Source organism: Ahaetulla prasina, chromosome 4 (assembly GCF_028640845.1).
Source record: "Ahaetulla prasina isolate Xishuangbanna chromosome 4, ASM2864084v1, whole genome shotgun sequence".
Classification (NCBI taxonomy): Eukaryota; Metazoa; Chordata; class Lepidosauria; order Squamata; family Colubridae; genus Ahaetulla; species Ahaetulla prasina.
Genome location: NC_080542.1, coordinates 6,835,150 through 6,848,402, shown reverse-complemented (window position 1 = coordinate 6,848,402; position 13,253 = coordinate 6,835,150). Strand labels below are relative to the sequence as shown.

Below are 13,253 nucleotides of genomic sequence, written 5' to 3'. Positions count from 1 at the left end.
CTTTTCTCCAAGGGGGAAGGAAAGCAGTATTAGTAACCAACAGAACCAATTCTTCATGCCTACTATTCTTCTCTACCAACTTTGAAGCCGTATTTTTTTTTCTTTTCACCGCTTCCCAATAGGTAAAATGGCTTTTTTCTACAACGCCACAACTGAAAAAGAAACCAACGTCCCCTAATTACAGGAACATGATCCAGTAGAAGACCAATGCGAAGATTTGCTTGGGTCTACAATTCCACCTTCAAAGTACAGACCTGGAGCCACTCTCTGTTCTGAAGATCTGAGATCGATTTGTGGATCCACGCAGATGGAGAATGTTGCTGGAACCTGGACGAAAAATAAATTCTTGTAGACCAGTGGTGGGATCCAACCGGTTCACACCGCTTCGGCCGAACCGGTTGTTAAATTGCTGGTTGGCCCCTGCCCTGCCCCTTCCAGAAGTCCCCCCGCAGCCCGTTTTTGCTTCCAGGAGGCTGCAGGGAGGCCTACTATGCCAAAATGGGGTGCGGGAGGTGCGGTGCGGGCCCCCTACTGCCTGCTTTTGCTGCAGGAGGCCCAGTGCTGCCTGTCACACCCCCTGGCCATGCCCACCATGGCCACACCCACCCAGCCAGTCATTAAGGCAGAGAACCGGTTGTTAAATTATTTGAATCCCACCACTGTTGCAGACCATGTGTCGTAAAATCAATTCCACCGAAGTAAACTTCTGGACACGTGTTAAGTTGTTTCCTAAAGAGCAGACAAGTCTCAGATCCAGATAGGCGGGATATAAAATGGACGCTTACCGAAATCCACCCTAGTTTAGCGTGTGAAGAGTTCATTCGAATGTCTTCGAATCCTGCCGTTTCAGATATTCTGATCCACATTTGTTCTTCTTCAAGCATTATTCCTGTGAGCCAGTTTGCTGTACTTTTTTTTTTGTTGTTTGTTTTTGCACACTCAAGTCAGAAATACTGAGGCACTTCTGGGTTGCCCTGGGGATTCCCAGTTGTGGTAACTTTCATGTCCCCCCACAGGAGCTGGAGTGAAGACCGGAGCTCAACCCTTCCCCAGAGCCATTGTTAGGTCTCAAACACAGTGTTCTGATCTAGGCTTCCCAAGAGCATGAAGCAGACTCCTCATCCCAATAAAAGCTCTTTTATTTAGGTTAAAGGGAAATTCCTCTCCAGCAAAGTTCCGGCAAACAGTCTTTCATGAGATTTCACAACTACAGACGTTTATCATGCTTAGAGAGTTGCCATGCTGATATCTTCCAAATGCCATTCATTAGCAGCAATTACTTGGCAAGAAGTCAGGAACAGATCTTCACCTCCATGAATTGAACTAATTGTCTCCTGCACACTCCCCTCCCCTTTCGCTCCTCCTTATTCCCTATGGGAGGGGCCATTTACCATCTACCTGTGCCTTTACTCCCGAGTCGGCCCTTGTTCCTTAGCTGTTCTCTTCCCTTGGCAGCTTTGCACATGTGCACAATGGGAACAGGCTCCAGCTGTTCTTCAGCCCCACTGATACCCGACTCCTGTTCAGGCAGCTGATAACTGTTGGATGGCCCTGGCCCCATCTCTGCCTCTGATGTAGAGGACTCATCACAGCATTCCCCAGACTCCAGGACTGACTTCCTCCCCAACTTCCTCACTGTCTGAGTCTGCCACCAGCTCTGCTGGCTGCTGGCGGGCCGTAACAAACAGGCTTGCTAACCTCATGCCTCCTTGCCTAGCTCCTAGCTCCTTTAATGTCCCTGGCAGGAGCTGGAGTGAAGGTTGAGAGTTCAATCCCATCCAATGGCCATTCTCAGGTCTCAAACACGAGGTTGCTAACCTCCTGTCCAGGGTTCCGACCACTTGAGCCACCGTGCTTCTGGTGTAGTGGTTAAAGCATCAGATTAGAAACCAGGAGACCATTAGTTCAAGTCCTACTTTAGGAAAGAAGCCAGGTGGGTGTGTTTAGGCCAGCCGCTTTCTTCCTGCCCTAGGAAACAGGCAATAGCACAGCACTTCGGAAAATGTTGCCAGGGATTTGTCCCTGTAGTTGCCAGGAGTCAAGATTTATTTGAAGGTACATACTCACACACATAATACAGAACATCATCACTATTGTTCTAAAATATCTGAACAATCACCCCCATGTTGTGGTCCATCAGCAGTTTACAGAGCTGGCAACTGAGTCGGACAGTGATGAGGCTGAGGTGTGGCCAGGGCCATCGGGAAGTGAAGTGCAGACTCCAGAGTCTCCAGAGACTGATAGTAGCAAGGCAGAAGAATAGGAGGAGCCTGTTCCTAATGCACACATGAGAAGAGCTGCCAGAAGGCAAGAGCAGCTAAGGCAGAGAAGACAGCTCAGGAGTAGGGCCAAGAGATTATTGGCCCCTTCCATAAATCTTAAAACAGACCAGCACTGGCATTTCAGCTTTGCTGGAAAACAATGTTGAAGCTGCGTCTTCTGCTCCATCTTCTGCTTCGTCTACATTTTTTGTTTTTGTGGCTTCTGGACGTTTGCCAGGAGGGGCCTTTGGCAGTTTGCCTAATTTGTTAAGGTTTGTGAGATAACTGAGGAATTTTGTCGTGTCCCAGTCCTCCTCTGACGGCCGGGTCGGGGAAGTCCGTATCAAGCGTGCCTCTGCAGCTCTGCCAAAGTCCTATCAGAGTCCTCAGGGCAGGCAGGAATCCAAAGTGTGACTTCAGCAATCCAGATTAGACTTTGCCTGACTCAGAGGATGCCAGAAAGCAGATCCTTTATATAGGCCATAGGGTGTGGCTCCATGACTCAGCACTTATCTAGGCCTGCCCCTTCCTTCCTTTTGCTGATGTCGCCTCTCCATTCTCTGGAAGCGTGGATCTCTCCAGCCTCCAGCTGTTGGTAATTCCAGCCCAGCTGTTGGTAATTCCAGCTCGTGACTGGCTTCACATTCCCAAGGCTCACATGCTGTGGGGGAGGGGCCCAGCTGCTCCGTTTGTCCGGGCATGGTGCCAGGAGTGGGGGCTGGAGGCATGCCAGGACATTCTTCTGTACTATCAGTGTCTGGCAGGAGATGAGAGGGGCCCGGCTGCGGCGAGGGGGGCGAGCGAGGCACAACAAATTTGTGTTGGGGGGCATTTGTTTTACTTTGAGTTGAACGACGCTGTGAATGAAGTAATTCCCAGCTATTCGAATAAAGTTTGTTTTTCCATGGACTAAGTTTATTACTACCTACTTGGGCCTGGGTCACAACACCCCAATTGACCATAGCTCAGTTCTGCAGAACCTATTTCAGAGATATAAACGCGGAAACATATAAAACTCATGGCTCCTTGCCTAAAGCTTTAACGATGCAATATGTTTTGCGAGCGGTACCCCTCTCGTCTCCCCCACATTTATCCTCACTTTTTTTTTAGACAAGGATGATACTGAGAAACATTATGCTGCTGTAATATACATAGATGGCTTACTTTGCTGTTGTTCTTGTTACACTGCTAGAAAATAAATGCACAAATAAAAACAAATGTATACTCTTTATGAGTGGGGTCGTCTTTCTCTTTCAGATATTGGCAAACAGTATTCCTGTTCAAACTTCGGAGCGGTGGGTTCAGGGGGTGGTATTCATTTACCTTCACCACCAGTTTACAAATGTGAGCGCGCACATGCACAGGGCCTTCCACGCATGCGCAGAACGTGGATAAATGGGACGTGATTACATCTCGGTGGGTGGGCGGAGCGACCCACAGCCACCGTTACCTATTCACCCAAACTGGATAGAACCGGCTGAATGCTACCACTGGGTAGGTTACTTTTCTAAACTGCCTCCTGAGACACTTGGGCAAGACAAACCAAAAGTACAAACATAGACTGGTTGAAACCAGTGTTCCAATATCTCAAGGGTTGCCACAAAGAAGAGGGAGTTAAACTATTCTCCAAAGCACCTGAGGGTAGAACAAGAAGCAATGGGTGGAAATTAATCAAGGAGAGAAGCAACTTAGAACTAAGGAGAAATTTCCTGACAGTGAGAACAATTAACCAGTGGAACGACTTGCCTCCAGAAGTTGTGAATGCTCCAACACTGGAAATTTTTAAGAAAATGTTGGATAACCATCTGTCTGAGATGGTGTAGGGTTTCCTGCCTGGGCAGGGGTTTGGACTAGAAGACCTCCAAGGTCCCTTCCAACTCTGTTATTATGTTATGTTAAATCAGGCTTAATAGCAGTAACTGTGAGAGGGATCTTGGAGCCTTAGTGGACAACCAGCTAAATATGAGCTAAAAGTGCAACAGCAGCCAAAAAAGGCAATGCAATCCTAAACTGCATTAACAGAGGGATACAATCAAGATCAAGGGAGGCACGAATAGAATAGAATAGAATAGAATAGAATAGAATAGAATAGAATAGAATAGAATAGAATAGAATAGAATAGAGAAAGCCTTATAAAGCCTTAGTAAGCCTTAATAAACTTAGCCTTATAAAGCCTTAGTAAGACCACACCTAGAGTACTGCATCCAGTTTTGGTCACCACACTATAAAAAATGATGTTGAGAATCTAGAAACAGTGCAGAGAAGAGCAACCAGGATAATTAGAGGAATGGAGTCTAAAACAAATGATGAATGGTTGCAGGAACTGGGCATGGCTAGTCTAGTGAAGAGAAGGACCAGGGGAGACACAGTAGCAGTCTTCCAATATTTGAGGGGCTCCACAGAGCGGAAGGAGTCAAGCTAATTTCCAAGGCACCTGAAGGTCAGACAAGGAATAATGGATGGAAACTGATCAAGGAGAGATTCCACCTGGAAATAAGGAGACGTTTTCTCACAGTGAGAGCAATCAACCAATGGAACAGAAGTTGACTTCAAAAATTGTGGGAGCTTCATCACTGGAGGCTTTCAAGAAAAGATTGGACTGCCATTTGCTAGAAATGGTGTAGGGTCCTCTGCTTGGGCGATGGGTTGGACTAGATTAGGGGTCACCAAGCTTTCGGACCTGAGGGACCACTAAATTCATAATTTTAAATCCCATGGACCACTAATATGATTTTTTTAAAAAGATAAATAGTATTTAGTGCAATACCAAAAATGCAAATAATTTTTCTGTGGACCACCAACATTTCCTCACAGACCACCAATGGTCCATGAACCACTAGTTGGTGACCATTGGATTAAATGACCTACAAGAGCCATTCTCAACCTGTGGGTCGCGACCCCATTGGGGGTCAAATGACAATTTGCCAGGGGTCGCCTAAGACCATCGGAAATATGGGAAGTATACTTGTGAGTCGAAGAATCGCGCTCCAATGGTTGACTCCACAAGCCACCTGCAGGCTCTTCAAATCGCTAGCCGAATTTGGCTTCAGGCGCGATGAATTAAAAAAGAGAGAAATCTTTGCTCTGATGTCTCCCTTTCAAGCCAGCTACAATCACTCCCAATCGCTAGCCTAATCTGGCTTCAGGCACAATAAACTTAATAGGGAGGAGTCTCTGCTTTAATGCCTCCATTCTCAAGGCAATCGCAAGCAGTTCAGATCACTAGCCAATACGGCTTCAGGCGCAATAAATCCAAAAAAACACTTTTTGCCACTTTTCTCCCCCTTCTGCGGCTGCTGAGGCGCGCTGAGATTGCTGCCTAAAAAATAATAATTTTACAGTTGGGGTCACCACATCATGGGGAATTGTATTAAAGGGGTCACAGCACTATAAAGGTTGAGAACCACTGACCTACAAGCAAAGGTGACTCAGACTGCTAAGACAGTCTGTTATTAACACAGCTGCTTGCAATTACTGCAGGTTCAAGTCCCACCAGCCCCAAGGTTGACTCAGCCTTCCATCCTTTATAAGGTAGGTAAAATGAGGACCCAGATTGTTGGGGGCAATAAGTTGACTTTGTATATGATATACAAATGGATGAAGACTATTGCTAACATAGTGTAAGCCGCCCTGAGTCTTCGGAGAAGGGCAGGATATAAGTTTGATAAATATAAACTGGATCTTAATGTTTATTTATTATATTGTTTTAATATGCCTGTGAACCGCCCTGAGTCCTACGGGAGATGGTGCGGTATATAAGTTTGATTAATAAATAAATAAATAAATAAATAAATAAATAAATAAATAAATAAATAAATAAATAAATAAATAAATAAATAAATAAATAAATGCAAAATAATAAAAATAATAATAAAAAGTTGGTATTCAGCCGGTTTGTACCAGTTGAAGAGAACTGGTAGCAGCGATTTTGGGTGGTTCACGTGCCATAAGTTCTCCATCACGGCCTTATACCATCCCAGTCAAATGATTGTTCACACCATTTTTGAAACCCTTCCATGATGGAGCAGCCACAGTTGTGGGAGGCAAGCTATTCCACTCATTGCTCTTACTGAAAAGGAAATTTCTCCTCGCTTCCTGATTCGATCTCTCTTAGGCAAGCTTCCATTTGCAACTAATTATCCAAGATGAATTTACTTCCCTCCCCTGCTCCGTTCTTCATTTTCTACAGGTAGAAACACCTTCAAGGGCTTTTTCAAATCGGATCTTTTTGTGGTAACGTTTCTGGCTCAGGCTTCCCACTCCGCGGCCTAGAAATATATGGTAAATGATCTTGGGAGGTCAGAGCGCAAACTAAGGAGAACCATTTGATCCTAGAATTCCTAAAATGACTCAGGAAGGCCCTATTACAAATGTCCCACTTTTTGAGATTTATTTATTTATTTATTTTGTCACAACAATATATATAGGTATCAGACTAAAGATTATATAGCATATAAACATATATATAAGTAAATATTAGGAGGTATAAGCATATATATATATGCTTATATATATAGCATATATGCTATATATATATATATATGCTTATATATATATATATATATATATATATATATATATATATATATATATATATATATATATATATATATATATATATATTTATATATATATGCTTATATATATATATATATGCTTATATATATAGCATATATATAAGCATATATATTTATATATATATATGAAGAAGAAAAAGAAAAACAATAGGACAGGAACGGTAGGCACGTTTGTGCTCTTATGCATGCCCCTTATGGTCCTCTTAGGAATGGGGTGAGGTCAATATTAGAAAGTTTTTGGTTAAAGCTTTTGGGATTATGGGAAGAGACCACAGAGTCAGGTAAAGTGTTCCAAGCACTGATGATTCTGTTGCAGAAGTCATATTTTCTGCAATCTAGATTAAAGCGGTTAACATTAAGTTTAAATCTATTGGTTGTTCTTGTATTATTGGAATTAAAGCTGAAGTAGTCTTTAACAGGAAGGACATTACAATAGATGATTCTATGAGTTAAACTTAGGTCTTGTCGAAGGTGACGAGTTCCAAGTTTTCTAAGCCTAGGATTTCAAGTCTGGTGGGATAAGATATTTTGTTATTTTCAGAGGAATGGAGAACTCTTCTTGTAAAAGAGTCATGTGGATCATGGGAATAAAATCTCAGTTCTTATCTTGGGAGTTATAATTCGAAGGGGTTCAAGAAGAGTTATCTTGGGGAGTTCTCCTATCGCCTTGTCTTTTACGTGGCACCAGGTATGCTCAATTTTTAATTCTCAACTCAATTCATTATGGACAAAGGCCAGTGCAAATAACAGGAGCTCACTCCATCACACGACACTCGGGTCTCAAACCCAGCATCTTAAGCCAACGAGCTATCGTGCCCCCATAACAAGGGTTAATACAATTGAGCGTGTCCAGAAATATTTTACAAGAAGAGTTCTCCACTCCTCTTATCACTACAAAATACCTTATGCCACCAGACTTTAAATCCTGGGTTTAGAAAATTTAGAACTCCACCGCCTTCGGCATGACCTGACTATAACTGATAGAATCATCTGCTGCAATGTCCTTCCTGTTGAAGACTACTTCAGCTTCAATTGCAACAATACACGAGCACACAATAGATTTAAGCTTAAAGTGAACCACTCCAATCTTGATTGTAGAAAATATGACTTCAGTAACAGAGTTGTTAATGCCTGGAATGAGCTACCTGACTCCGTGATCTCTTCCCAAAATCCCAAAAGCTTTAAACAAAGACTAACCATTGTTGACCTCACCCCATTCCTAAGATGTCTGTAAGGGGCGTGCATAAGAGCACCAGCGTGCCTACCATTCCTGTCCTAATGTTCCCTTTGATTGTATCCAATTCGTAAAGTTATTTCATGCTTATGCTTACATATATTGTTGTGTTTGACAAATAAATAAAATAAATATTTCATCAATAAGCATTATCTGGCTGTAGACCAAGAGGCCACCTGCTGCTTAGAATTGCTTTTATTAGCAGTGAAAGGCCTTTCTTTTTTAAAGCTAGTCTAAGGTGGTTTTTATAGGGACATGGTGGCTCAGGGGCTAGGACGTTGAGCTTGTTGATCGAAAGGTCGGCAGTTCGGCGGTTCAAATTCCTAGTGCTGCCGTGTAATGGGGTGAGCTCCCGTTACTTGTCCCAGCTTCTGCCAGCCTACCAGTTTCGAAAGCATGTAAAAATTCAAGTAGAAAAAATAGGGATCACCTTTGGTGGGAAGGTAACAGCGTTCCGTGCACCTTTGGCGTTGAGTCATGCCGGCCACATGACCACGGAGACGTCTTCGGACAGCGCTGGCTCTTCGGTTTTGAAACGGAGATGAGCACTGCCCCCTAGAGTCAGCAACGACTAGCACGTATGTGTGAGGGGAACCCTTACCTTTACCTTTAAGGCAGTTTTGGAAACCCCTGTACCAACTTTGCAAGTTGCGTTACTAGACCGCACATTTATAATCCGTCTCAGAGAATCACTTGTTCCCGCCATTCAAACGAACCCGAAGATCTAGATTAAAATTTAAAAAATACGGAAGAATGGAAAAGATGCATACAATGGATTAAGAAGAAGACATGAGAAGTGTGTGAGTTGTGCGAACAGCAGCACTTAATTGTATAGCACAATTGCATTTGGGCTTTTCAAAAAAAACAAACAAACTACATACCGATGGAAAAGATTATTTGTAGCTCAGGGTTAAACTGTGAGGCCCTTGGTGCTCTCTGAGCTTGGTGGTTTGCTTGCATTCTTGCAGCTGTTTCATTATTCGGTTCTGCAACCCAACAAGAAAAACACAGACTTCAGAGGATAATTAAAACTGCAGAAAAAATAATTGCTACCAACCTGCCTTCCATTGAGGACCTGTATACTGCACGAATCAAGAAGAGGGCCGTGAAAATATTTACAGATCCCTCGCATCCTGGACATAAACTGTTTCAACCCCTACCCTCAAAACGACGCTATAGAGCACTGCACACCAGAACAACTAGACACAAGAACAGTTTTTTCCCGAAGGCCATCACTCTGCTAAACAGAGTTAATTCCCTCAACACTGTCAGACTATTTACTGAATCTGCACTACTATTAATCGTTTCATAGTTCCCATCACCAATCTCTTTCCACGTATGACTATAACTTGTTGCTGGCAATCCTTATGATTTATATTGATATATTGACCATCAATTGTGTTGTAAATGTTGTACCTTGATGAACGTATCTTTTCTTTTATGTACACTGAGAGCATATGCACCAAGACAAATTCCTTGTGTGTCCAATCACACTTGGCCAATAAATTCTATTCTATTATTACCAAACAAGTAAAATGATTGGTAATCAAATCCCATACAAGAAAAACAACCAAGCTCAGAGGACACCAAGGGCCCCAAACGAAAGACCTAATGAGTAAATAAATCTCCGGTAAATTAAATAATTACATCAAGATTTATATTCAGTTAAGAAGACAAGAAAAAATGAATAATAATAACAACAACAACAACAACAACAACAACAACAGAGTTGGAAGGGACCTTGGAGGCTCTCTAGTCCAACCCCCTGCCCAGGCAGGAAACCCTACACCATCTCAGACAAATGGATATCCAACATCTTCTTAAAAATTTCCAGTGTTGGAACATTCACAATTTCTGCAGGCAAGTTGTTCCACTGATTGATTGTCCTAACTGTCAGGAAATTTCTCCTTAGTTCTAAGTTGCTTCTCTCCTTGATTAGTTTCCACCCATTACTTCTTGTTCTAACCTCAGGTGCTTTGGAGAATAGTTTGACTCCCTCTTCTTTGTGGCAGCCCCTGAGATATTGGAACACAGCTATCATGTCTCCCCTAGTTAGTCCTTCTTTTCATTAAACTAGGCATACTCAGTTCCTGCAACTGTTCTTCATATGTTTTAGCCTCCAGTCCCCTCATCATCTTTGTTGCTCTTCTCTGCACTCTTTCTAGAGTCTCAACATCTTTTTTATATCGTGGTGACCAAAACTGAATGCAATATTCCAAGTGTGGCCTTACCAAGGCATTATAAAGTGGTATTAACACTTCACGTGATCTTGATTCTATCCCTCTGTTTATGCAGCCCAGAACTGTGTTGACTTTTTTGGCAGCTGCTGCACACTGCTGGCTCATATCTAAATGGTTGTCCACTAGGACTCCAAGATCCCTCTCACAGTTACTACTATTGAGCAAGGTACCACATATACAGTACCTGTGTATTTTGGGTTTTTTGCCTAAAAGTAGAACCTTACTTTTTTCACTGTTGAAATTCATTTTGTTAGTTAGCGCCCAATGTTCAAGTCTGTCAAGATCCTTCTGTATCTTGAGACTATCTTCTGGAGTGTTGGCTATTCCTGCCAGCTTGGTGTCATCTGCAAATTTGATGAGTTTCTCATCTATCCCCTCCTCCAAGTTATTGATGAAGATATTGAAGAGTACTGGGCCTAAAACAGAGCCTTGGGGTACTCCACTGCATACTTCTCTCCATGTGGGTGTAGTTCCCTTGAGGACTACATGTTGAGGGCGGTTGGTCAGCCAGTTACGAATCCATCTGGTGGTGGTGCTGTCTACCCCACATTTATAAACAACTTTTTAAATTATAAACTTATATTATAATTATAAACTTATAAACAACTATTTTTTATAAATTTATAATTGTGTCACCTGCAAAGTAATGGAATCTATCATCAACCAATCCCTTACCCTCCGCCTCGAAACAAACAACCTACTCTCTAATAAACAATTTGGTTTCAGAAAAAAATTATCATGTAACTTACAAGCTCTCCACTGCAAAAACATATGGACTACAAATCTTGATCAAGGCAAATCAATAGATGCAATCTACATAGACTTCTGTAAAGCTTTTGACTCAGTAGTACATGATAAACTTCTCCTAAAACTAAAATCCTACGGCATTTCAGGACCCCTCCACAATTGGAAAACTGCTTTCCTGTCAAACAGAAAATAAGTTGTCAAAATTGGCAATGCTCTATCAAATCCTGTTCCTGTTAAAAGTGGTGTTCCCCAAGGCAGCGTTCTTGGACCAACGCTCTTCATATTATACATTAATGATCTTTGTGACCATATCTCAAGTAATTGTGTTCTCTTTGCTGATGATGTTAAACTATTTAACACCACCAACAATACAACTACCCTTCAAAAAGACCTTGACTTTGTATCCGAATGGTCTAAAACATGGAAACTCCAAATCTCAACCAGCAAATGCTCAGTCTTACATATTGGAAAAAAGAACCTAAACACTAAGTACAAGCTTGATGGACATTACCTTACAGATGACCTCCACTCTGTTAAAGACCTTGGAGTTTTCATATCAAATGATCTAAGTGCCAAAGCCCACTGCAACTACATAGCAAAGAAGGCTCTAAGAATTGTAAACCTAATCTTGCATAGCTTCTTTTCCAAAAACACTACACTACTAACCAGAGCATATAAAACATTTGCTAGACCAATTCTTGAATACAGCTTGCCTGTCTGGAACCCATACCATATTTCAGACATCAATACAATTGAACGTCCAAAAATATTTTACAAGAAGAGTTCTCCACTCCTCGGAATACAACAAAATACCTTATCCCACCGGACTTGAAATCCTGGGTTTAGAAAACTTAGAACTCTGCCGCCTCCGACAGGACCTGTGTTTAACTCATAGAATCATCTATTGCAATGTCCTTCCTGTTGAAGACTACTTCAGCTTCAATCGCAACAATACAAGAGCAAATAATAGATTTAAACTTAATGTAAACCGCTTCAATCTTGATTGCAGAAAATATGACTTCTGTAACAGAGTTATTAGTGCTTGGAACACACTACCTGACTCTGTGGTCTCTTCTCAAAATCCCAAAAGCTTTAACCAAAAGCTGTCTACCATAGACCTCACCTCATTCCTAAGAGTTCTGTAAGGGGCGTGCATAAGAGCACAAACGTGACTACCATTCCCGTCCTATTATTCGCTTTCATTATATCTAATTAATATAGTTATTACATACTTATGCTCATATATATGCTTATATATTATATAGTTGTTACATGTCAATGCTTATATGTACTGTTATGACAAAATAAATAAATAAACAAACAAACAAACTTTTTTCTACTTTATCTAGATGAAAGGGGAGAAACAATAAGTGCAGGATGTATGTAAGATAGTGTATAAAATGTACAAATTTAATATTGTAAGTGATAGGAATTATAGAGTAATAAGGGATAATGGGACAGAAAGGATATAAAGATTATAAAAGGAATTGGGAGAAAATGTAAATAGGAGGAGATCGCCACTACGAAACAGTTGTAAAAAGGGAATGTGTTTTGTGCTTCATTTGTTATATGATGAATGTATCTTTTCTTTTATGTACACTGAGAGCATATGCACCAAGACAAATTCCTTGTGTGTCCAATCACACTTGGCCAATAAAAAAATTCTATTCTATTCTATTCTATTATGTTGTGTTGTGTTATAAATAAAAAAAATATTTTTAAAAAAAGGAAGACAAATTCTGTTAGTTTTATTCCCCAGAATACCTTTACCTCTTATTCAAAAAACAAAAAAACACAACAATGTGTAATCATCGATTAGTGAAATATTCTACAAAAAACTATCACAATAAAGACAATTATCTGGGTATTTTAGTTGGTCAGATAAAACTTCAGCTTCCGTTTGGCAGCTTTGCCTTGTAAGCGATGAAACTTTTGAACTTTGGAAAAAAAATAATTAAGGGAGGGGGGAAATGGGGAAGTTCTTTGTGGTTGATGCTTTTTTGTTCTCCTTCAGAGGGCACCTTTTGGATCCCAAATAGATCTCTCAGGCCCCTGGGGTCCTATTTTTTTTTTCTTCACACCTTCACGCCAGCTCAAAGAACGTGACCAGCTGGGAAAAAAATTCTTTTTGCGGACATTATTTAAGACCAAGGTAAGAGAAAAATTTAGAGGCAGACTATAGATTGGCAACGAC

At 41.4% G+C, this 13,253-nt stretch overlaps 1 gene segment (V, D, J or C); it reads left to right on the top strand.

Annotated features, from left to right (window-relative positions):
- The window catches only part of LOC131198966 (immunoglobulin heavy constant gamma 3-like), a 153,413-nt gene extending 153,203 nt beyond the window's left edge, over positions 1–210 (top strand). The window contains 1 exon segment of the C gene segment in view: positions 123–210. Coding sequence covers positions 123–200 — 78 coding nt within the window.
- Positions 211–13,253: the final 13,043 nt, after the last annotated feature.